This window comes from Pagrus pagrus (assembly GCF_965226575.1).
Source record: "Pagrus pagrus genome assembly, chromosome: 22".
NCBI lineage: Eukaryota > Metazoa > Chordata > Actinopteri > Spariformes > Sparidae > Pagrus > Pagrus pagrus.
Genome location: NC_140204.1, coordinates 6,611,797 through 6,636,312, shown reverse-complemented (window position 1 = coordinate 6,636,312; position 24,516 = coordinate 6,611,797). Strand labels below are relative to the sequence as shown.

At 41.1% G+C, this 24,516-nt stretch overlaps 1 protein-coding gene and 2 long non-coding RNA genes across 4 annotated transcripts; all 3 read right to left on the bottom strand.

Moving 5' to 3' along the window:
* Nucleotides 1-1,863: 1,863 nt before the first annotated feature.
* On the bottom strand, nucleotides 1,864-7,004 carry LOC311251488 (E3 ubiquitin/ISG15 ligase TRIM25-like). 2 transcript variants are annotated; one of them, XM_084343944.1, is made up of 6 exons: nucleotides 6,650-7,004; nucleotides 4,133-4,884; nucleotides 3,842-3,950; nucleotides 2,472-2,567; nucleotides 2,117-2,301; nucleotides 1,864-1,953 (listed from the first exon to the last, which is right to left on the bottom strand). In XM_084343944.1, the coding sequence occupies exons 2-5, from the start codon at nucleotides 4,777-4,779 to the stop codon at nucleotides 2,119-2,121; spliced, it is 1,035 nt and encodes a 344-aa protein (XP_084200070.1). In that variant the 5' UTR covers nucleotides 4,780-4,884; nucleotides 6,650-7,004; the 3' UTR covers nucleotides 1,864-1,953; nucleotides 2,117-2,118. The 2 variants fall into 2 exon arrangements, with proteins under 2 accessions (XP_084200070.1, XP_084200069.1); XM_084343943.1 differs by having other exon boundaries at nucleotides 1,870-1,953; nucleotides 2,072-2,301.
* A 6,718-nt stretch (nucleotides 7,005-13,722) lies between these two features.
* Nucleotides 13,723-15,504, bottom strand: LOC311251590. The gene is made up of 4 exons (XR_014621432.1): nucleotides 15,142-15,504; nucleotides 14,305-14,390; nucleotides 14,110-14,221; nucleotides 13,723-13,998 (listed from the first exon to the last, which is right to left on the bottom strand). It is a non-coding gene; the product is annotated as an uncharacterized lncRNA (long non-coding RNA).
* Nucleotides 15,505-21,764: 6,260 nt separating this feature from the next.
* Nucleotides 21,765-23,547, bottom strand: LOC311252099. The gene is made up of 4 exons (XR_014621489.1): nucleotides 23,184-23,547; nucleotides 22,347-22,432; nucleotides 22,152-22,263; nucleotides 21,765-22,040 (listed from the first exon to the last, which is right to left on the bottom strand). It is a non-coding gene; the product is annotated as an uncharacterized lncRNA (long non-coding RNA).
* Between the last annotated feature and the right edge of the window lie 969 nt (nucleotides 23,548-24,516).

Here is a 24,516-nt window from a genome sequence, read left to right as displayed (position 1 = left end):
ACACAGAAATGAAAATGAATTCCTTCAGCTCAGTCATTTCTTCTGCTTTCCTGTAAACGTCTTTCCTGTAAACGTCTTTGTACTTTGTCAGCCTGCACAGCCCAGGCACCAGAATATAATGTTGGCATTGTACACGTCTGCAAGTCACAGATACATTAAATTTGTTCATTTCATGCATATCAAATCAAAATTTAGATTCAATTCTGATTATATTTATATGAGCTGTCTCATTGGGAGGAGGAGGTAATAGTGATTTTGTGATAAGGGGTTAGAGCTAGGTTAGGCCTGTCACCCAACAGATTACTACTAAGTTAAGCTACCGTCAGTTGTTTTTTGGCAACAAGATGTTTGGACATTTTTCATGTTTTCAGGTATTTCACGCACCCGAAATTCTTCCCCTAACCCTTACCTAAAGAAAAGTAAAGTTGAAATATGTAGTTTATATCTGTGGTTTGCAGAAACATACAACTCCAACATTTATTTTGGTGACTGGGATGGCCTGCGCTGCTTTTTGTTTGAACTCTCAACCAAAACCAAACAGCTTCACGATCACCTGCAGTCACTCCGGATTCTGCTCTGATCCAGAACTGTTGACCGACGGGAGGAGAGCTCAGATAAAGTGGATTTATCTTCACTCCTGTTTATCAACCTGACTGCAGCAGCAATCTGTTGTGGTGGAGGTGATGTTTTAAAATTTGATTCACCTTTTCTCATTAGCTGAGTTCACTTTTCCCGGAAGTAGCGACGGCTACCTGATGAAACAGCTCGAGTAAACTTCTGGATTTGTCTGGTTTGAAACATTTGGGATTATGAAAGTACACAACTCAACAAATTACATAACAAATGTGGTCGTTTGCAGACATTTTAATGCAGACTTAATACATATTACATCTTTATGATGTCAAGTTTATTATATAATTATTTAAATCCAACACACAACATTTATCACCTAGTAAAATATAGCAATCAATGAAAACTACAGAGCCTTTTTTGATTCTTAAGACCTTCCATCAATCGTCTGTACAGTGACGACTATTTAATTTAATCAGAACAACGTGACTGTATTCGTCTTCAGTGAGAAGCTCCACAACATCTGAATCTTTGACGGCTTCTGTCTTCAACAACCTGCATTATAAAAAGAATGATTGGGTTCATGAGAAAAAGGGCAATGAAAGGCATGAAGAAAAACTGGTCTCATGGATGTGTCGATGAGGCTCTCTGATAAACTTACGCACCTGTTTATTTGGTTTCATAGTCCTTTTCCTGATGGAAGATCTGATTGTTTTTGTCAACGCGCCAGCGGACTGTAACTTCCGTCAAGCCCTGTTCCTCCAGCTCTGCCTGAATCTGAACAAGCAAGAGTTTCTAACTATTAATCCGTTTTCCTTCACGCTGACTTCTCTGTGAGTTTGTCTCTCTTCTTCTCTCACCTGCTTCAGCAGTGATTCCCTCTCATTTTCCAGATTTACCCCAGAGCTGATTCTCACTTTCACCACAGTTGACTTAGTTTTCTTTTCTAAAAACAAAGAGATTCATGTCACCTAAAGGAACAGTTCCACATTTTGGGAAATATAAGCTTATTTGGCTTCTTGATATTGAATAACTCACGGCCTTGACAGAAAAAAGGATAGCTGACATCACAATCGCTGTCATCCCACTGATGCTGGAGGGACTTTAGGATCACAACACAGTCCTGAGCGCCTCCGTCATTATCAGGACTGGTTTCGTTCCAGTTCCTGAAAGAGCCCAGACTTCCGTCAGACCACATCCAGTCCTCTCTGGTCAGCCCGATCCAGATGGTGTCGCCCATTGCCTGCTCAAAAATCTCTACATTCTGCTCCTTAGTCTTCACACTGACCAGGTCAGTGTGGTGCTGTCTGCAGTAGCGCTGAGCGTCTCGCCATGACATAGGTTGGGTATAGAGGAAGTAACTTTCTAGCCCATCGCTGTCACCTGGAAACAACATAATTGATTATTATAGACAAAATCCATCCAGCTGAGGATCGCTGAGGTCATAACTTTTATATTTTTTCTGGGAATTTGGGGGTTTTAGCATCAGAGCTGAGTTCACCATTTTTCTACCCATGGCAGGTATTTAACAGGTTAATTCCAGTACTTTCAGACTTCCTGGAGACGAGCCTGGTCCTGGCAGATCCTGGTGATGTTCTTCTGGATTGCCGGCCCGTTGTTGTCGCAGTGAGTGCGCGTGAATTCCCGCAATCTGGCGACGAAGCGAAGTACCCTGGCCTTCATCTCCTCGCCCAGCCTGGTCAGGCCCTGCTCGGAGTCGTCCATGAACTTCTAGATGAGGGGGAAAGAGATGGAGAACAGAGTGTCACCAGGATAACACACTTGTTGTAGGAGATGTGCAGTATTTGTATCTTCTCTGACTCAGTGGGAACATCTCTAGTTAATGGTTCATGTTTATGAATCCGTTCGCCCTGTTGAACCTGAGCTGTGTGCCATGTTACCTTATTCTGCCTCTCCTTCTCCTTCTGCTCCTGGAGTTTCCTCTCTGCCATGCTGTACTTCCTTTCAACCCTGTACAGCTGCTTATCCAGCGTTCCCTGGTGAACACGAGGAGCACAATCATACAGATGTTAAAAACGGTCTTGTGTCGTTTTTCATTGTATTTTATGACTTTTCCGGGACAGCTAATCATAGAGATGAAGCCAATACTGCTCCGTCTGATCGGGTTCCTCATCACCTCTTTTTTCACGAAAGCAAAGTGACTTTAAAGAGTTGTGGTGACGACAGAGCACCACACAGTGTGAGACCTCCTCCAGATTGTTACATGCTCATATAAAGACAAGGGTGGGGGTAGAAAAAGTTCACCCAAAAATTAAGATGTAGTCATTATCTTCTCAGCCTCATGCTGATGGAAAGTCAGGTTTTCGGAGCTTCACAGGAAAACATTGTTGCAGCATTCTTCTGAAGGACCGAAGTAGACGGGTTTAACAACTTAAAACATACACTGGCTCCATACAGCTCGGCTGGAATAGTCCAAGTCAGATGAATTTGGGATCTCGCGGCTTCCGTAGTCTTGGATTAGTCCGGACGAGCTTTATAGAGCCATTTATGTTTTTTGTTTATTTGTTTTTTTAAACAAGTCTCCGTCAACCTTAGTTGTTTAGAAAAATGCTGCAACACTGTTTTGCTGTGAAGCTTCAGAAATGTTTTGTGGACTAAAAAAAAAACTTCACATGAAGGTGAGTAAATATTGACCACATTTTAATTTAGGGTGAATTTATCCTTCAACTTGTTTACCCTTCTTTATTTCTCTTTCTCATCCTCAGTGGCTAAAATCTTAGTGTAATTAAAACAAATACTTATTGGTCACTTCTGTCTGAGACCACAGATACAACACGTTGAATTCAACAGGTTTCTGGACTGAATAACCACAGAAATGACCTGGAAAGCACAGGAAGTGGATCCAACTCTCCCATAGAAAGACCACACAGTCATGTGACTCACAGCCCCACACACACACACACACACAGCCACACACACACACACACACACACTACAGCGACTGACAATGTTCATTCATAAGGATTCCAGACTCATCACAAGACTTTGTGTGAGCCAAACAATCAACAGGTGAGTGAACAAAACTCCTGAATACAATGTTCTCACTGAAAGTGTCGTTAATTTCAACACAGGGATTTTCTTAGATCATTCACTAATGACATGTGGGATGTAGGTTTATAATCAATAAGACAGAAAAATCATTAATTATCCTTTCTGAGCAAAACAGATAAAGATGTGAGATTTCCTAAATTATTTCTACAACCACAACTAATAATAATAATAAAAATAATAATAATAATAATAATAATACCTTGAGATCTTTCATTGTGTTTCTGAGGGTCTTGATCGTGTGTCCCAGGTGTCCACCCTCTATGGTGCAGGCGTTGCAAACACACACCTTGTCATCCATGCAGTAATATCTGGAAAACAAATGAGTGTTTATGTGAAAATGATAATCTGATTAATCGATAATGAAACTAACCGCCGCAGCCCTAAAGAGAACAGATTTTAAATTTGTGTTTGAGGAATCTGAATCAATATGGAGAGAGAAAAAAAATCCTCATCAGCTGACCATCACGATATCAAAGTTACATTTGAGCACCTGTATATCTCATCGTGGTCCGGGCACTTCCTCTTCCAGAAGTCGTTCATCGGCTCTGTCAGCGGATGCTCGCGGAAAGCCGGCAGCTCCAGATGTGGCTTCACGTGCTCCTGGCACATCGACACCTCGCACTTCAGGCACGTCTTGACCGCGAACGACGACGACGACGCAGCAGCGGCAGAAGCAACCTCCTGCTGGTCACCGTCTTCCTGAGAAACAAAAGCAGCAGAGGACCCGTCCACGGCTGCGCTGACGCCTGAAGCCTCGGCGGCGACCGACGGGCAGTAGTCACACGGGACGGCAAACACGCTCCTGGCTTGCTGCGATGTCAGAGACGACGACAGCAGCTCTCTGGATTTTAAAGCCGTGGCGGCTGCGGTGGTGGCTCTGCGCCGCTGACGGTAGTCATCAGAAATATTGGCTAGTTTGAAGTTTTTCTGAAAGCTGGTGCCACACCTGTGGCTGTCGCGGCACTCCGGGCAGCGGAAGCGGCCTCGATCCGCTTGCCGCTTGAGGCGGTCGAGGCAGGTCTTGCAGAAGTTGTGGCCGCAGGGGAGCAAGTAGGGGTCGCGGTACAAGTCCAGGCACACTGGGCAGGTGAGCTCCTCCTGCAGGACGCTGGACTGCTCGGACTGGGCCGAGGCCATGTCAGTATGTCAGGGGTGTGATGTGGAGGGAGATGAAAAGAAAGGAATAGGGGGTGGAGGGGGAGAAGCTGATGTAGATCTTCACCCTTTATGGATGTCAGGCCGCTGAAACAAAAAAACGCTTGTTAGTAAAAGTGGAGCGATGGTCAATTCATCCATTAGATGGCAAATGTTTTAATAGATTATATACTGAGTAGATTTCTAAACATTCACTGGTTTCAGTGTGTCAGATGGGAGGATTGCTGCCTCTTGGTTTCTGGTTGGACGGTCAGGAACATCGTGATGGGTCTTTTTCACTATTTGACATTTTATAGATTAAAAAAATTACTCAGGCTGCCAAGTTAAGTGAAATATTATCCACATTGCATAATGGTATGGAGTACAATATCCAAAACACCGAAAGATGCAACAGCATTGTAAGTAGAAAGTACTGTATGAGGAATAGGCCGATAATCATTAGATAGTAATCAGCGTTTTCCGTGTTTTTGTGTACAGCTTCCAATAAAACAAACTAATTTAATCAGTATCCCACTCACAACAATATCGGAGTAGTTACACGTTACGATTAATACTCAATCAACATTGAATAACATGAGTATCAAACAAAGTAACTAAAGTTATTAAATAAATGAAGTTGAGTGAAATTATATTTGTCAAGTGTTTGATAGCCGAATATGAGGTATCACTGCAAAAAATGTGTGTTTATATGCTGATATATTGATATTCCCTCACAACAGTATTGGTATCGGCCCCAAAAATTGAGTACTGGTCGGGCTCTCCCTTTAACTTTCACTTTCTAACAGTCCGAAACACAAAGCTATTCGAATATGTTGTGTTATGTGTTATGAAACAAAGAAAATCTTCCCATTTGAGAAGCTGGAAACCTTATCAATAGATAGCTGTAACGACTGATTTAGGAATTTATCGTCTGTCAGTTGACTACTGGATTAATCGTGTTGTCACCCCTGAATGATAATAATCTTTAGCTGCAGCCTTTTTTATCTACATAAGTAAAGCTGAAGCACTAGTTGATTATTTGATGAGGAAACTAACAGACAATCCTAAACAATACCTGGTCCCAGTCTCTCAAATCAGAACAATTTGGCTTTTAAGATATCAAACTGAATATCGTTGAGTTGTGGACTGACGGGTGGAGCAACTCGAATACATTTAGAGAGATTATGAGTTACATTAATCACTGTTGTTGACTTAAAGTTGACTGTAAATTTTAGCAGTCCCCAGTACACTGTTTGAAGCTAGAAAGGTGGCAGGGTCCGCCACGTATAAACAAACCAGTATGAAACTGTGTTGTCCTTTAAGCTCAGCTTGTTTATTCAGTCATGAAACCAAAGAGTTTGTTTATTTAGGCATAAAGCAATCAGTCAATGAGGATCACTCTCTTTTGATTAACATTTCCTCCCACAAATCTACATAATCCACCTTTAATAAGCAGAATAATTTATAGATTAAACAGGAAAAACACCTGCAAATGAGTCTGCTCTGCATCGACTCTGTTTTAAAGGCTACGACCTCAGTATAACCTGGAGACCTGCCAACCTGCTGCTGTTTACATGAGACAAAAGGTGGTGTACCAGTGCTCCACCTGTCAGGCTTGGGTGTTATATAACAATTGGGCTCGTAGTGCTGCCCTGAAAACCTTCATTCACACTGTCAACCGTCCATTTATCACGACTTTCCTTACAAACACACTGACAGAAGCTTAAAAAAGGGGGTCAAGCAACAATTAGCAAACTTGCCTCCATGTCAACGTCAGCTAGCTTAATCTGTCCCCGAGTTTCTGGGGAGTGATGGGCTAAAGCAGGACACGACGGACAGACACACGGACACACAGGCTGTGGACGCTCCTCACCTGTTAAATGATGGTGTTCATAAGCTCGTACAGAGGTGACACAGTGATGTCCAGAGCTTTTGACGATGAAGAGGCTAACGTCTCAAACCTGGCGGCCGCCGCAGTGCACCTGTCGTGCTGCTGGAGCTAACATGTTTTAACCGTTAGCTCTGGTTGTCCTGCTCAAACAGCGGCCACGGTCTCCGTCATGAGTCCGGGGAAATATTCCAGTCGCCGGGCGTTTAGTTTGTCATCTGGAGGTTTCGGTGCTTGACACAAAAGGACGAATCGACCCACACACACCTGTGTGACAGACAAACGGACGGCTAACTGATACTGAGCAGGTTGATGCAGGGGAAATGGTGCGTTCAGGGGAACTCGGAAATCCCAAAGGTGCGGTGCGTTCATGTAGTGTCAGGATAATCGGAAATAAATATTATATCTACTCAAATTACTATAGTCATTTTTTTAGGTACTTTTATGAGTATTTTTCAAGTCTATAATTTTACTTGTAGGCCTACTGGAAGTGATAGTTTCAGGTCTTCTGATGTGGGGTTGTATGAGGTACCGTCAGTGTGGAGAAGCATCGTGCAGCGCCATCAGGAAGCTGGACATTGTTCTGTTGAAACCGTGCCAGCAGCAAGACGTTTTTCAGTCACCTAAAATAAGTCCTACTTAATATATATGCACTACATTCCCTCAACTGTACAACATATGTATTTCTACACACAGGTGGACAGTAGTGCCAAAGGAAAAGGCTGTTTGATGGCAACGAAAAGCACCAAAAATGTTGAAAACATAGCGTACGCTTAAATGTATGTATTATTTTAGGTGGGTAAAATACGTCATAAAGCTGACGGTCATCTACTGTAGGTAATACACTGACTAGGAATAAGTACAGAGATTATTAATATTGTTGTGCACCAATTAAACAAATCTTGCCAAGATCATGCCAAGTTCACAGTATTTAAAGGTCAATAAATGGCTGTGAAAGGTTTCTCTCTTTTGATTTCTTGCATGAAGTTGAACAGATAGTAAATAGCATTTCCTGTGTCTTATAATTTGTGTAAAACAGCAACTGGACAAATAAACATTCAAAAGACACAGACGTATCTCATCCTTCAATTCACCACACTTTGAAACTCAAGAAAAATGGAAGATATGCCTAACTTTGAATGTTGTATTTCCAACAGGACATGAAGACAACAGAAAAACTCCCAAAGAAAGGCAATAATCCCATTGCAAGTTTAATTTTATTTCCAAATCAACGCATTATTTGCAAACATTATTTTCAATGACGTTTTCACAACATATTTCTGTGAAAAAAAATGATTTGAATTAGAACACACACACACACAAAATATATATATTAAAATAACTCAAAAAGGTCATAAATCATGTTTTTTTGACGAGTTGGGATGAGACCCAACAATCAACTGTTACAATGTTACAAGTTATAATGTGCAGATTTCCATATATCAACATGTTTTAGATTAAAGCCACCATAAGATACTGTTAAATCAAAGCATCTTGGAAAAAAAAGTTTTATCCAACTCTCCACCGTCTAAAAATATGATAATGCAGAACAGTTAAATGGACAAAAATTCGGGGGACATGTCACGTCTGAATTGCAATAATTCTGGATAAAATTAAATCTATGAAGTCTGGTGAAGTTTGCACCACAAGCGGCCTCTCTTGAATTCTGCTTAAAAGTCCACTTGAGGGTCCATTTGGACTGGATGAATTTTGGGTTTGGACAGCCTCCAGCATTCACAGACTTGTCAGGAACTCGAGAGTCCGGACATTTGGATTCAGCCTTGTTCTGTTGGTCACTCAACCTCTTTGGTCCAGACAGAAATATCTCACCTCAACCTTGCAGACTTTGGTGATTCTCTGAGTTTTATATCTAGTATTTGAGTTTTACGTCTTTAATGTTGTCAAGCTAATGGTTGTTGCCTCTTCATCACAGTTCTGAAGGGTTCCTGGTTACATTTACATTTACATTTAGGGCATTTAGCAGATGCTTTTGTCCAAAGCGACTTACAATAAGTACATTTGTCACAAGAAAGAAACCACAACATATCACCGTTGATAGAGTAGAAAAGATAGAAGCAATATTCAAGCCCTCATCAGAGCAAAGTAGCTGCTATTTATCAAGGGTATCTTTCATAAGTGCTATGATTTAAGTGCTGAAGGTAGGAACATGGGGGGGGTTTGGTGGTATGCGGGGTCGAGGTGAAGTCTGGTTAATCACTGTTCAGATCCATTCAATCCCACTTTGAAGACGACAGGACCCTGAATGGTGAAGCCGAGATAGAAAAGCACTGGGCTCAGCACTGGAGCTTCTGGTTCATCCGCAACTTTTGCCATTATTTTCTTCTCTCCAGCACAAACAAGCATGTTCTGCTCTTCATGCTCCTGTGGCATTGTGGGAGAGTGGCCTGGCTCTACCTGGACTGGGAGAAGGATATCTTGGATTTCTGGGACTCGCCACACTTCCCCAGTGATCCACATTTCATTGATCCATTTCTCCTTCATGCTTTCATCATCTTCATCAATGAGCTCAGCATCCACCTTTCTCTCCACGATTGCATCCAACCTTGACTTGTGAATCCATTTGCTCAGTCCAGAGCCCTTTCCCAGAAAAAACAGAGGCAAAAGGTACCGGCCTCGAAGATACTTGCCATACTTAGCGCTCTCGTATGCTTTCTCCATGTATGTGACCTGCTGTTGCAAGTCAGGATCAAACATGAGCTCAAGAGACAGCTGTGCAGGCTCTTCGTCCTCATCCGTGTCCTCATCCTCCCAGGTTTTGTCCTCCGACTCGTCCTCCTCCGTGGCCGGTTGTTCCACCTCCTCATCATCCTCCTCCGGCTGTTCCTCAGGCCAAAGCAACATCAGAGCCAACAGGTAAAACTCGGGGCTTCTTCTCCCCACTTCTGTGCCCAAGAATCGGTGTAGTATCGCTTGGAGTTCTTTCACCGAGGTAAGCTGAGGAGACTTAGGCATCTTGTTGCTCAAGATGATGTTGGAGAGGATGTACCTCTCACATGCTTGGACATCACCAACATCTGCCTCGTAGGTGGTTTTCAAATCATCTCGGATGGCCTCTAAATCAGACACCGTTTTCTCAGCCTCCTCAAACCGGGCACGTCTTCCCTTTGACGTGAAAAAGCCGTGATTCAGACAATCTAGAAGGCCTGGGAAGCTGGTGGATTCAGCTGCTGCTTTTGTTGTGTATTGTTCGTAACAACGCACAACGTCCTTCCAGAAGAAATATGGCTCTAAGTCTGTCATGCCAGGCTGGGAGTAGGTTAGGTACCATTCAAAAAAGTCAAACTTGGCTTCAACTTCCATTTTTAAACGTTGGATGAAACTCCGTGACTGATCAGAGCTGGCCTCATTGAGTTTATCAAGGGCTATCTTTGCCACTTGAATCAAGCCAAAGCGGCCTCTGTTGTTGAAGCTATCTGAAATGCTTACTGTTCCTGCTGCGTCCTCCATCTCTGGGCCCTCTTCTTCATCAGCTTTCTTCTCCACATCTTTAAATGCTTCGAAGGCATCTTTTGCTCTGTCTAAAATCTCCTCCTGTTGCCGTGCTTCCCTCAACAAACGGTTCTTGTAAACCTGCCCAAGAGTGTCAGCCACATAAGAGTTTCTTGGAGCTCGTTCGATTGCTTCCTTTGCCCATACTTCAGCTTTTCTACAGTCAACAAAGCCTCTTCGGATGTAATAGAGACGTGAAATGGTTTGGGGGAAAGTTGGGTTTTGTCTGAATGTATTTGATGCAGTTTTCAAGACAGAGACAGCGTGGTCGAACTTCTCTTGCAACAGTATATCTTCAATCAACCGAGAGAACTTCTCTCTACCCTTTTCTCCGAATTCTCTCTTTGTCAGCAAATCTTTGATGAACTGGATTATATGTGGTTGCGGGTCATCTCCACACAGTGAGGACATGAAGTTCTTCACTGTAGTACTCCTGGAAATCCCCAAGTCAGCTAAGAGATCCACATCCATCTGTGCAAACACTTGGTGAATCATACATCCATGTTCAGGGCTTAGACTGGATGTGTTGATGAAGACCGTAAATGGCTCCATTCTCTCTTCAAAGGGGGGTCCTCCATGGATGGGATCAGGTGGTCCAAGGATCTTTTGACACTCAGACATCAGGAGGTAGGAATCAGGAACGTAGGTGTTCAGCAGCGCCAAAAAAGCAAACAGTTGCGTGTTTTTGGAGCTTGGGTTTTGTTGCACATACTGTGAAGCTCTTTCAACATGGTGGCGGTACATTTGAAGAAATGTCTCCTCTGTGAACTCCTCACCACCGAACACAATGGTTCTGTCTCTGCGGTCAGGCTCCATGATGGTAAGTTTGGACGTTAAGATGGAAATGAAAGAGTTTTTTTCTCTTCGGTTCTGCTTCAAAAAGGTAGTCCAGCAGTATTAAAATGCCTGAAGTGGGGATAACAAAAGAGCCCATGTGAATAATTTAGTTTAATACATACAGCACTTTATTATATTATTATTATTATTATTGTTCTATATCATATAAAAATGATCGGGTACCACTTTCTATCTATCTATCTATCTATCTATCTATCTATCTATCTTTCTTTCTTTCTTTCTTATGGGATTGTAATGATTGTTCCAGCTATTAATCAAACTCTCGGACGTTGCCAGGGAAACTGAGTTATTGCTTGTGAAAAATTAAGATTTTCATCTCAAAATGCATGAAAATATAAATGATTTTCATTCTTTTGTAAGTGATTGTGGTACAAGCAGGTGTTCATAATCAGGAATTAATGGACTCCACGTCCTCCATTAATTCCAGATTATGAATGAATGAATTATGAATTATTATGAACACCTTCTTGGTCATTGTCCCTTTGATGTTATTGCACACTTGCTGACTTATTAAAAAGTGATATGTACATTTAGTAATTATTTGGCTATTTGTGTCTACCCAAAAGGTGCTCTCATTAATGGCCTATAACTGATACAGATAAACAAAAAGCATTATTATTAAAGCAAGTAACAACTTAAAAACTGTTTTCTAACTGATGACTCATCAGTAAACACTTGTAATTGTTTGAAGTCATAATTAAGTTATGTCAAAATATTATTTTTAAAAGTTTCAGGAGCAGCTTGATCACAATGAATACTCAAATCATGTTTGTACTGATCAACACAATAAGACTGCGTTACCTTTGAGATAAAAAATAATGGAAAAATGAATTCGTCTTACCTGTTGGAGTTCCTGCAGGTGTGTTGGTGACTAAAGATCCTGAGGATGTTATTTATAAGCTGTTTTAGGCCGCGCCTTCTGCATTCTGCACATACTTGTACCTTGGATTTGGCGTGTAACTCATTGTGTTGAGCGTCATTATGTCACGGTGATTCAGCGTGTTAATGCCAACAAATGTGCTGCCGTTTATGTGGTTAACAATAGATTACATAGCTCAGACTTGAAAGACAAGATGCCAATTAACTTGTCGCTACGTTTACACAGAAATGAAAATGAATTCCTTCAGCTCAGTCATTTCTTCTGCTTTCCTGTAAACGGCTTTCCTGTAAACGGCTTTGTACTTTGTCAGCCTGCACAGCCCAGGCACCAGAATATAATGTTGGCATTGTACATGTCTGCAAGTCACAGATACGTTAAATATGTTCATTTCATGCATATTAAAAAAAAATTTAGATTCAATTCTGATTATATCTATATGAGCTGTCTCATCGGGAGGAGGAGGTAATAGTGATCACAAATGTGGTCATATACTGGTTGATTGAGACACACCTGTTTTTATTGGATCTTAGTGGAATTGGTATTTTTCATGAATATTTTAAAGAAAAGTCACCATTTTTCATGAAAACATCAGCCGATTTTTTCAATAGCTGTAACCATTCAGCAACAGCTCCTTAAGAGAATGAATGTTGCCAGTTTTTTCCAGGGTCTCTTGGATGTTCAGGACAAGTTTAAGCCCGATCCAGTGCAAAATAAGAAATTGGTTAAGTTCAGAATACCTAGCAAAGAGCCTGAGGATGTTATTTAAAAGCTGTTTTAGGCCGCGCCTTCTGCACATACTTGTACTTTGGATTTGGCGTGTAACTCATTGTGTTGAGCGTCATTATGTCACGGTGATTCAGTCTGTTAATGCCAACAAATGTGCTGTCGTTTATGTGGGTAACAATAGATTACATAGCTCAGACTTGAAAGACAAGATGCCAATTTAATTGGCGTTACGTTTACACAGAAATGAAAATGAATTCCTTCAGCTCAGTCATTTCTTCTGCTTTCCTGTAAACGTCTTTCCTGTAAACGTCTTTGTACTTTGTCAGCCTGCACAGCCCAGGCACCAGAATATAATGTTGGCATTGTACATGTCTGCAAGTCACAGATACATTAAATTTGTTCATTTCATGCATATCAAATCAAAATTTAGATTCAATTCTGATTATATTTATATGAGCTGTCTCATTGGGAGGAGGAGGTAATAGTGATTTTGTGATAAGGGGTTAGAGCTAGGTTAGGCCTGTCACCCAACAGATTACTACTAAGTTAAGCTACCGTCAGTTGTGTTTTTGGCAACAAGATGTTTGGACATTTTTCATGTTTTCAGGTATTTCACGCCCCCAAAATCTTTCCCTAACCCTTACCTAAAGAAAAGTAAAGTTGAAATATGTAGTTTATATCTGTGGTTTGCAGAAACATACAACTCCAACATTTATTTTGGTGACTGGGATGGCCTGCGCTGCTTTTTGTTTGAACTCTCAACCAAAACCAAACAGCTTCACGATCACCTGCAGTCACTCCGGATTCTGCTCTGATCCAGAACTGTTGACCGACGGGAGGAGAGCTCAGATAAAGTGGATTTATCTTCACTCCTGTTTATCAACCTGACTGCAGCAGCAATCTGTTGTGGTGGAGGTGATGTTTTAAAATTTGATTCACCTTTTGTCATTAGCTGAGTTCACTTTTCCCGGAAGTAGCGACGGCTACCTGATGAAACAGCTCGAGTAAACTTCTGGATTTGTCTGGTTTGAAACATTTGGGATTATGAAAGTACACAACTCAACAAATTACATAACAAATGTGGTCGTTTGCAGACATTTTAATGCAGACTTAATACATATTACATCTTTATGATGTCAAGTTTATTATATAATTATTTAAATCCAACACACAACATTTATCACCTAGTAAAATATAGCAATCAATGAAAACTACAGAGCCTTTTTTGATTCTTAAGACCTTCCATCAATCGTCTGTACAGTGACGACTATTTAATTTAATCAGAACAACGTGACTGTATTCGTCTTCAGTGAGAAGCTCCACAACATCTGAATCTTTGACGGCTTCTGTCTTCAACAACCTGCATTATAAACAGAATGATTGGGTTCATGAGAAAAAGGGCAATGAAAGGCATCGAAGGAAAACTGGTCTCATGGATGTGTCGATGATGCTCTCTGATAAACTTACGCACCTGTTTATTTGGTTTCATAGTCCTTTTCCTGATGGAAGATCTGATTGTTTTTGTCAACGCGCCAGCGGACTGTAACTTCCGTCAAGCCCTGTTCCTCCAGCTCCGCCTGAATCTGAACAAGCAAGAGTTTCTAACTATTAATCCGTTTTCCTTCACGCTGACTTCTCTGTGAGTTTGTCTCTCTTCTTCTCTCACCTGCTTCAGCAGTGATTCCCTCTCATTTTCCAGATTTACCCCAGAGCTGATTCTCACTTTCACCACAGTCGACTTAGTTTTCTTTTCTAAAAACAAAGAGATTATGAGTGACATTAAACACTGTTGTTGACTTATGCTTAATGTAAACTCTTGTCTTTTCCATAACTGAATAAACAAGCTGTTCTCAGAGGAAAACGAGGTCCCCAGTACACTGTTTGAAGCTAGAAAGGTGGCAGGGTCCGCCACGTATAAACAAACCAGTATGAAACTGTGTTGTCCTTTAAGCTCAGCTTGTTTATTCAGTCATGAAACCAAAGAGAGTTTGTTTATTTAGGCATAAAGCAATCAGTCAATGAGGATCACTCTCTTTTGATTAACATTTCCTCCCACAAATCTACATAATCCACCTTTAATAAGCAGAATAATTTATAGATTAAACAGCAAAAACACCTGCAAATGAGTCTGCTCTGCATCGACTCTGTTTTAAAGGCTACGACCTCAGTATAACCTGGAGACCTGCCAACCTGCTGCTGTTTACATGAGACAAAAGGTGGTGTACCAGTGCTCCACCTGTCAGGCTTGGGTGTTATATAACAATTGGGCTCGTAGTGCTGCCCTGAAAACCTTCATTCACACTGTCAACCGTCCATTTATCACGACTTTCCTTACAAACACACTGACAGAAGCTTAAAAAAGGGGGTCAAGCAACAATTAGCAAACTTGCCTCCATGTCAACGTCAGCTAGCTTAATCTGTCCCCGAGTTTCTGGGGAGTGATGGGCTAAAGCAGGACACGACGGACAGACACACGGACACACAGGCTGTGGACGCTCCTCACCTGTTAAATGATGGTGTTCATAAGCTCGTACAGAGGTGACACAGTGATGTCCAGAGCTTTTGACGATGAAGAGGCTAACGTCTCAAACCTGGCGGCCGCCGCAGTGCACCTGTCGTGCTGCTGGAGCTAACATGTTTTAACCGTTAGCTCTGGTTGTCCTGCTCAAACAGCGGCCACGGTCTCCGTCATGAGTCCGGGGAAATATTCCAGTCGCCGGGCGTTTAGTTTGTCATCTGGAGGTTTCGGTGCTTGACACAAAAGGACGAATCGACCCACACACACACGTACACACACACACCTGTGTGACAGACAAACGGACGGCTAACTGATACTGAGCAGGTTGATGCAGGGGAAATGGTGCGTTCAGGGGAACTCGGAAATCCCAAAGGTGCGGTGCGTTCATGTAGTGTCAGGATAATCGGAAATAAATATTATATCTACTCAAATTACTATAGTCATTTTTTTAGGTACTTTTATGAGTATTTTTCAATTATAATTTTACTTGTAGGCCTACTGGAAGTGATAGTTTCAGGTCTTCTGATGTGGGGTTGTATGAGGTACCGTCAGTGTGGAGAAGCATCGTGCAGCGCCATCAGGAAGCTGGACATTGTTCTGTTGAAACCGTGCCAGCAGCAAGACGTTTTTCAGTCACCTAAAATAAGTCCTACTTAATATATATGCACTACATTCCCTCAACTGTACAACATATGTATTTCTACACACAGGTGGACAGTAGTGCCAAAGGAAAAGGCTGTTTGATGGCAACGAAAAGCACCAAAAATGTTGAAAACATAGCGTACGCTTAAATGTATGTATTATTTTAGGTGGGTAAAATACGTCATAAAGCTGACGGTCATCTACTGTAGGTAATACACTGACTAGGAATAAGTACAGAGATTATTAATATTGTTGTGCACCAATTAAACAAATCTTGCCAAGATCATGCCAAGTTCACAGTATTTAAAGGTCAATAAATGGCTGTGAAAGGTTTCTCTCTTTTGATTTCTTGCATGAAGTTGAACAGATAGTAAATAGCATTTCCTATGTCTTATAATTTGTGTAAAACAGCAACTCGACAAATAAACATTCAAAAGACACAGACGTATCTCATCCTTCAATACACCATACTTTGAAACTCAAGAAAAACAGACTTTGCCTAATTTTGAATATTATATTTCCAACAGGACATGAAGGCAACAGAAAAACTCCCGAAGAAAGGCAATAATCCCATTGCAAGTTTAATTTTATTTCCAAATCAACGCATTATTTGCAAACATTATTTTCAATGACGTTTTCACAACATATTTCTGTGAAAAAAAATTATTTGAATTAGACACAAAATATATATATTAAAATAACTCAAAAAGGTCATAAATCATGTTTTTTTGACGAGTTGGGATGAGACCCAACAATCAACTGTTACAATGTTACAAGTTATAATGTGCAGATTTCCATATATCAACATTGTTTAGATTAAAGCCACAATAAGATACTGTTAAATCAAAGCATCTTGGAAAAAAAAGTTTTATCCAACTCTCCACCGTCTAAAAATATGATAATGCAGAACAGTTAAATGGACAAAACTTGGAGGACATGTCACGTCTGAATTGCAATAATTCTGGATAAAATTAAATCTATGAAGTCTGGTGAAGTTTGCACCACAAGCGGCCTCTCTTGAATTCTGCTTAAAAGTCCACTTGAGGGTCCATTTGGACTGGATGAATTTTGGGTTTGGACAGCCTCCAGCATTCACAGACTTGTCAGGAACTCGAGAGTCCGGACATTTGGATTCAGCCTTGTTCTGTTGTTGTTCTGAAGGGTTCCTGGTTAATCACTGTTCAGAGGTAATCCCACTTTGAAGACGACAGGACCCTGAATGGTGAAGCCGAGATAGAAAGGCACTGAAGCTTCTGGTTCACCCGCAACTTTTGCCATTATTTTCTTGTCTCCAGCACAAATATACACCTCCTGCTCTTCATGCTCCTGTGGCATTGTGGGAGAGTGGCCTGGCTCTACCTGGACTGGGAGAAGGATATCATGGATTTCTGGGACTCGCCACACTTCCCCACTGATCCACGTTTTATTGATCCGCCTCCGTTTCTCCTTCATGCTTTTATTATGTTCATCAGCTAGCTCAACATCCACCTTTCTCTCCACAATTGCATCCAACCTTGACTTGTGAATCCATTTGCTCAGTCCAGAGCCCTTTCCCAGAAAAAACAGAGGCAAAAGGTACCGGCCTCGAAGATACTTGCCATACTTAGCTCTCTCGTATGCTTTCTCCATGTATGTGACCTGCTGTTGCAGGTCAGGATCAAACATGAGCTCAAGAGACAGCTGTGCAGGCTCTTCGTCCTCATCCGTGTCCTCATCCTCCCTGGTTTTGTCCTCTGACCCGTCATCCTCTGTGGCCGGTTGTTCCACCTCCTCATCATCCTCCTCCGGCTGTTCCTCAGGCCAAAGCAACATCAGAGCCAACAGGTAAAACTCGGGGCTTCTTCTCCCCACTTCTGTGCCCAAGAATCGGTGTATTATCGCTTGGAGTTCTTTCACCGAGGTAAGCTGAGGAGAGTTAGGCATCTTGTTGCTCAAGATGATGTTGGAGAGGATGTACCTCTCACATGCTTGGACATCACCAACATCTGCCTCGTAGGTGGTTTTCAAATCATCTCGGATGGCCTCTAAATCAGACACCGTTTTCTCAGCCTCCTCAAACCGGGCACATCTTCCCTTTGACGTGAAAAAGCCTTGATTCAGACAATCTAGAAGGCCTGGGAAGCTGGTGGATTCAGCTGCTGCTTTTGTTGTGAAGTGTTCGTAACAAAGCGCAACGTCCTCCCAGAAGTAATGTGGCTCTAAGTCTGTCATGCCGGGCTGGGAGTAGGTTAGGTACCATTCAAAAAAGTCAAACTTGGCTTCAACTTCCATTTTTAAACGTTGGATGAATCTCCGTGAGTTGGCCCTAATGAGTTTCTTAAGGGCTATCTTTGCCACTTGAATGAAGCCAAAGAGGCCTCTGTTGTTGAAGCTATCTGAAATGCTTACCTCATCAGCTTTCTTCTCCACATCTTTAAATGCTTTGAAGGCATCTTTTGCTCTGTCTAAAATCTCCTCCTGTTGCCGTGCTTCCCTCAACAAACGGTTCTTGTAAACCTGCCCAAGAGTGTCAGCCACATAAGAGTTTCTTGGAGCTCGTTCGATTGCTTCCTCTGCCCATTCTTCAGCTTTTCTATAGTCAACAAAGTCTGTCTTGGTGTAATAGAGACGTGAAATGATTTGGGGGAAAGAGGGGTTTTGTCTGAATGTATTTGATGCAGTTTTCAAGACAGAGACAGCGTGGTCGAACTTCTCTTGCAACAGTATATCTTCAATCAACCGAGAGAACTTCTCTCTACCCTTTTCTCCGAATTCTCTCTTTGTCAGCAAATCTTTGATGAACTGGATTATATGTGGTTGCGGGTCATCTCCACACAGTGAGGACATGAAGTTCTTCACTGTAGTACTCCTGGAAATCCCCAAGTCAGCTAAGAGATCCACATCCATCTGTGCAAACACTTGGTGAATCATACATCCATGTTCAGGGCTTAGACTGGATGTGTTGATGAAGACCGTAAATGGCTCCATTCTCTCTTCAAAGGGGGGTCCTCCATGGATGGGATCAGGTGGTCCAAGGATCTTTTGACACTCAGACATCAGGAGGTAGGAATCAGGAACGTAGGTGTTCAGCAGCGCCAAAAAAGAAAACAGTCGCGTGTTTTTGGAGCTTGGGTTTTGTTGCACATACTGTGAAGCTCTTTCAACACGGTGGCGGTACATTTGAAGAAATGTCTCCTCTGTGAACTCCTCACCACCGAACACAATGGTTCTGTCTCTGCGGTCAGGCTCCATGATGGTAAGTTTGGACGTTAAGATGGAAATGAAAGAGTTTTTTTCTCTTCGGTTCTGCTTCAAAAAGGTAGTCCAGCAGTATTAAAATGCCTGAAGTGGGGATAACAAAAGAGCCCATGTGAATAATTTAGTTTAATACATACAGCACTTTATTATATTATTATTATTATTATTGTTCTATATCATATAAAAATGATCGGGTACCACTTTCTATCTATTTATCTATCTATCTATCTATCTATCTATCTTTCTTTCTTTCTTTCTTATGGGATTGTAATGATTGTTCCAGCTATTAATCAAACTCTCGGACGTTGCCAGGGAAACTGAGTTATTGCTTGTGAAAAATTAAGATTTTCATCTCAAAATGCATGAAAATATAAATGATTTTCATTCTTTTGTAAGTGATTGTGGTACAAGCAGGTGTTCATAATCAGTAGTTAATGGACTCCACGTCCTCCATTAATTCCAGATTATGAATGAATGAATTATGAATTATTATGAACACCTTCTTGGTCATTATCCCTTTGATGTTATTGCACACTTGCTGACTTATTAAAAAGTGATATGTACATTTAGTAATTATTTGGCTATTTGTGTCTACCCAAAAGGTGCTCTCATTAATGGCCTATAACTGATACAGATAAACAAAAAGCATTATTATTAAAGCTAGTAACAACTTAAAAACTGTTTTCTAACTGATGACTCATCAGTAAACACTTGTAATTGTTTGAAGTCATAATTCAGTTATGTCAAAATATTATTTTTAAAAGTTTCAGGAGCAGCTTGATCACAATGAATACTCAAATCATGTTTGTACTGATCAACACAATAAGACTGCGTTACCTTTGAGATAAAAAATAATTTAAAAAATGAATTCGTCTTACCTGTTAGAGTTCCTGCAGGTGTGTTGGTGACTAAAGATCCTGAGGATGTTATTTAAAAGCTGTTTAAGGCCGCGCCTTCTGCATTCTGCACATACTTGTACCTTGGATTTGGCGTGTAACTCATTGTGTTGAGCGTCATTATGTCACGGTGATTCAGTCTGTTAATGCCAACAAATGTGCTGTCGTTTATGTGGGTAACAATAGATTACATAGCTCAGACTTGAAAGACAAGATGCCAATTTAATTGGCGTTACGTTTACACAGAAATGAAAATGAATTCCTTCAGCTCAGTCATTTCTTCTGCTTTCCTGTAAACGTCTTTCCTGTAAACGTCTTTGTACTTTGTCAGCCTGCACAGCCCAGGCACCAGAATATAATGTTGGCATTGTACATGTCTGCAAGTCACAGATACATTAAATTTGTTCATTTCATGCATATCAAATCAAAATTTAGATTCAATTCTGATTATATTTATATGAGCTGTCTCATCGGGAGGAGGAGGTAATAGTGATCACAAATGTGGTCATATACTGGTTGATTGAGACACACCTGTTTTTATTGGATCTTAGTGGAATTTGTATTTTTCATGAATATTTTACAGAAAAGTCACCATTTTTCATGAAAACATCAGCCGATTTTTTCAATAGCTGTAACCATTCAGCAACAGCTCCTTAAGAGAATGAATGTTGCCAGTTTTTTCCAGGGTCTCTTGGATGTTCAGGACAAGTTTAAGCCCGATCCAGTGCAAAATAAGAAATTGGTTAAGTTCAGAATACCTAGCAAAGAGCCTGAGGATGTTATTTAAAAGCTGTTTTTAGGCCGCGCCTTCTGCACATACTTGTACCTTGGATTTGGCGTGTAACTCATTGTGTTGAGCGTCATTATGTCACGGTGATTCAGTCTGTTAATGCCAACAAATGTGCTGTCGTTTATGTGGGTAACAATAGATTACATAGCTCAGACTTGAAAGACAAGATGCCAATTTAATTGGCGTTACGTTTACACAGAAATGAAAATGAATTCCTTCAGCTCAGTCATTTCTTCTGCTTTCCTGTAAACGTCTTTCCTGTAAACGTCTTTGTACTTTGTCAGCCTGCACAGCCCAGGCACCAGAATATAATGTTGGCATTGTACATGTCTGCAAGTCACAGATACATTAAATTTGTTCATTTCATGCATATCAAATCAAAATTTAGATTCAATTCTGATTATATTTATATGAGCTGTCTCATTGGGAGGAGGAGGTAATAGTGATTTTGTGATAAGGGGTTAGAGCTAGGTTAGGCCTGTCACCCAACAGATTACTACTAAGTTAAGCTACCGTCAGTTGTGTTTTTGGCAACAAGATGTTTGGACATTTTTCATGTTTTCAGGTATTTCACGCCCCCAAAATCTTTCCCTAACCCTTACCTAAAGAAAAGTAAAGTTGAAATATGTAGTTTATATCTGTGGTTTGCAGAAACATACGACTCCAACATTTTTTTTTGGTGACTGGGATGGCCTGCGCTGCTTTTTGTTTGAACTCTCAATCAAAACCAAACAGCTTCACGATCACCTGCAGTCACTCCGGATTCTGCTCTGATCCAGAACTGTTGACCGACGGGAGGAGAGCTCAGATAAAGTGGATTTATCTTCACTCCTGTTTATCAACCTGACTGCAGCAGCAATCTGTTGTGGTGGAGGTGATGTTTTAAAATTTGATTCACCTTTTGTCATTAGCTGAGTTCACTTTTCCCGGAAGTAGCGACGGCTACCTGATGAAACAGCTCGAGTAAACTTCTGGATTTGTCTGGTTTGAAACATTTGGGATTATGAAAGTACACAACTCAACAAATTACATAACAAATGTGGTCGTTTGCAGACATTTTAATGCAGACTTAATACATATTACATCTTTATGATGTCAAGTTTATTATATAATTATTTAAATCCAACACACAACATTTATCACCTAGTAAAATATAGCAATCAATGAAAACTACAGAGCCTTTTTTGATTCTTAAGACCTTCCATCAATCGTCTGTACATTGACGACTATTTAATTCAATCAGAACAACGTGACTGTATTCGTCTTCAGTGAGAAGCTCCACAACATCTGAATCTTTGACGGCTTCTGTCTTCAACAACCTGCATTATAAAAAGAATGATTGGGTTCATGAGAAAAAGGGCAATGAAAGGCATCGAAGGAAAACTGGTCTCATGGATGTGTCGATGATGCTCTCTGATAAACTTACGCACCTGTTTATTTGGTTTCATAGTCCTTTTCCTGATGGAAGATCTGATTGTTTTTGTCAACGCGCCAGCGGACTGTAACTTCCGTCAAGCCCTGTTCCTCCAGCTCCGCCTGAATCTGAACAAGCAAGAGTTTCTAACTATTAATCCGTTTTCCTTCACGCTGACTTCTCTGTGAGTTTGTCTCTCTTCTTCTCTCACCTGCTTCAGCAGTGATTCCCTCTCATTTTCCAGATTTACCCCAGAGCTGATTCTCACTTTCACCACAGTCGACTTAGTTTTCTTTTCTAAAAACAAAGAGATTATGAGTTACATTAAACACTGTTGTTGACTTATGCTTAATGTAAACTCTTGTCTTTTCCATAACTGAATAAACAAGCTGTTCTCAGAGGAAAACGAGGTCCCCAGTACACTGTTTGAAGCTAGAAAGGTGGCAGGGTCCGCCACGTATAAACAAACCAGTATGAAACTGTGTTGTCCTTTAAGCTCAGCTTGTTTATTCAGTCATGAAACCAAAGAGAGTTTGTTTATTTAGGCATAAAGCAATCAGTCAATGAGGATCACTCTCTTTTGATTAACATTTCCTCCCACAAATCTACATAATCCACCTTTAATAAGCAGAATAATTTATAGATTAAACAGCAAAAACACCTGCAAATGAGTCTGCTCTGCATCGACTCTGTTTTAAAGGCTACGACCTCAGTATAACCTGGAGACCTGCCAACCTGCTGCTGTTTACATGAGACAAAAGGTGGTGTACCAGTGCTCCACCTGTCAGGCTTGGGTGTTATATAACAATTGGGCTCGTAGTGCTGCCCTGAAAACCTTCATTCACACTGTCAACCGTCCATTTATCACGACTTTCCTTACAAACACACTGACAGAAGCTTAAAAAAGGGGGTCAAGCAACAATTAGCAAACTTGCCTCCATGTCAACGTCAGCTAGCTTAATCTGTCCCCGAGTTTCTGGGGAGTGATGGGCTAAAGCAGGACACGACGGACAGACACACGGACACACAGGCTGTGGACGCTCCTCACCTGTTAAATGATGGTGTTCATAAGCTCGTACAGAGGTGACACAGTGATGTCCAGAGCTTTTGACGATGAAGAGGCTAACGTCTCAAACCTGGCGGCCGCCGCAGTGCACCTGTCGTGCTGCTGGAGCTAACATGTTTTAACCGTTAGCTCTGGTTGTCCTGCTCAAACAGCGGCCACGGTCTCCGTCATGAGTCCGGGGAAATATTCCAGTCGCCGGGCGTTTAGTTTGTCATCTGGAGGTTTCGGTGCTTGACACAAAAGGACGAATCGACCCACACACACACGTACACACACACACCTGTGTGACAGACAAACGGACGGCTAACTGATACTGAGCAGGTTGATGCAGGGGAAATGGTGCGTTCAGGGGAACTCGGAAATCCCAAAGGTGCGGTGCGTTCATGTAGTGTCAGGATAATCGGAAATAAATATTATATCTACTCAAATTACTATAGTCATTTTTTTAGGTACTTTTATGAGTATTTTTCAAGTCTATAATTTTACTTGTAGGCCTACTGGAAGTGATAGTTTCAGGTCTTCTGATGTGGGGTTGTATGAGGTACCGTCAGTGTGGAGAAGCATCGTGCAGCGCCATCAGGAAGCTGGACATTGTTCTGTTGAAACCGTGCCAGCAGCAAGACGTTTTTCAGTCACCTAAAATAAGTCCTACTTAATATATATGCACTACATTCCCTCAACTGTACAACATATGTATTTCTACACACAGGTGGACAGTAGTGCCAAAGGAAAAGGCTGTTTGATGGCAACGAAAAGCACCAAAAATGTTGAAAACATAGCGTACGCTTAAATGTATGTATTATTTTAGGTGGGTAAAATACGTCATAAAGCTGACGGTCATCTACTGTAGGTAATACACTGACTAGGAATAAGTACAGAGATTATTAATATTGTTGTGCACCAATTAAACAAATCTTGCCAAGATCATGCCAAGTTCACAGTATTTAAAGGTCAATAAATGGCTGTGAAAGGTTTCTCTCTTTTGATTTCTTGCATGAAGTTGAACAGATAGTAAATAGCATTTCCTGTGTCTTATAATTTGTGTAAAACAGCAACTGGACAAATAAACATTCAAAAGACACAGACGTATCTCATCCTTCAATTCACCACACTTTGAAACTCAAGAAAAATGGAAGATATGCCTAACTTTGAATGTTGTATTTCCAACAGGACATGAAGACAACAGAAAAACTCCCAAAGAAAGGCAATAATCCCATTGCAAGTTTAATTTTATTTCCAAATCAACGCATTATTTGCAAACATTATTTTCAATGACGTTTTCACAACATATTTCTGTGAAAAAAAATGATTTGAA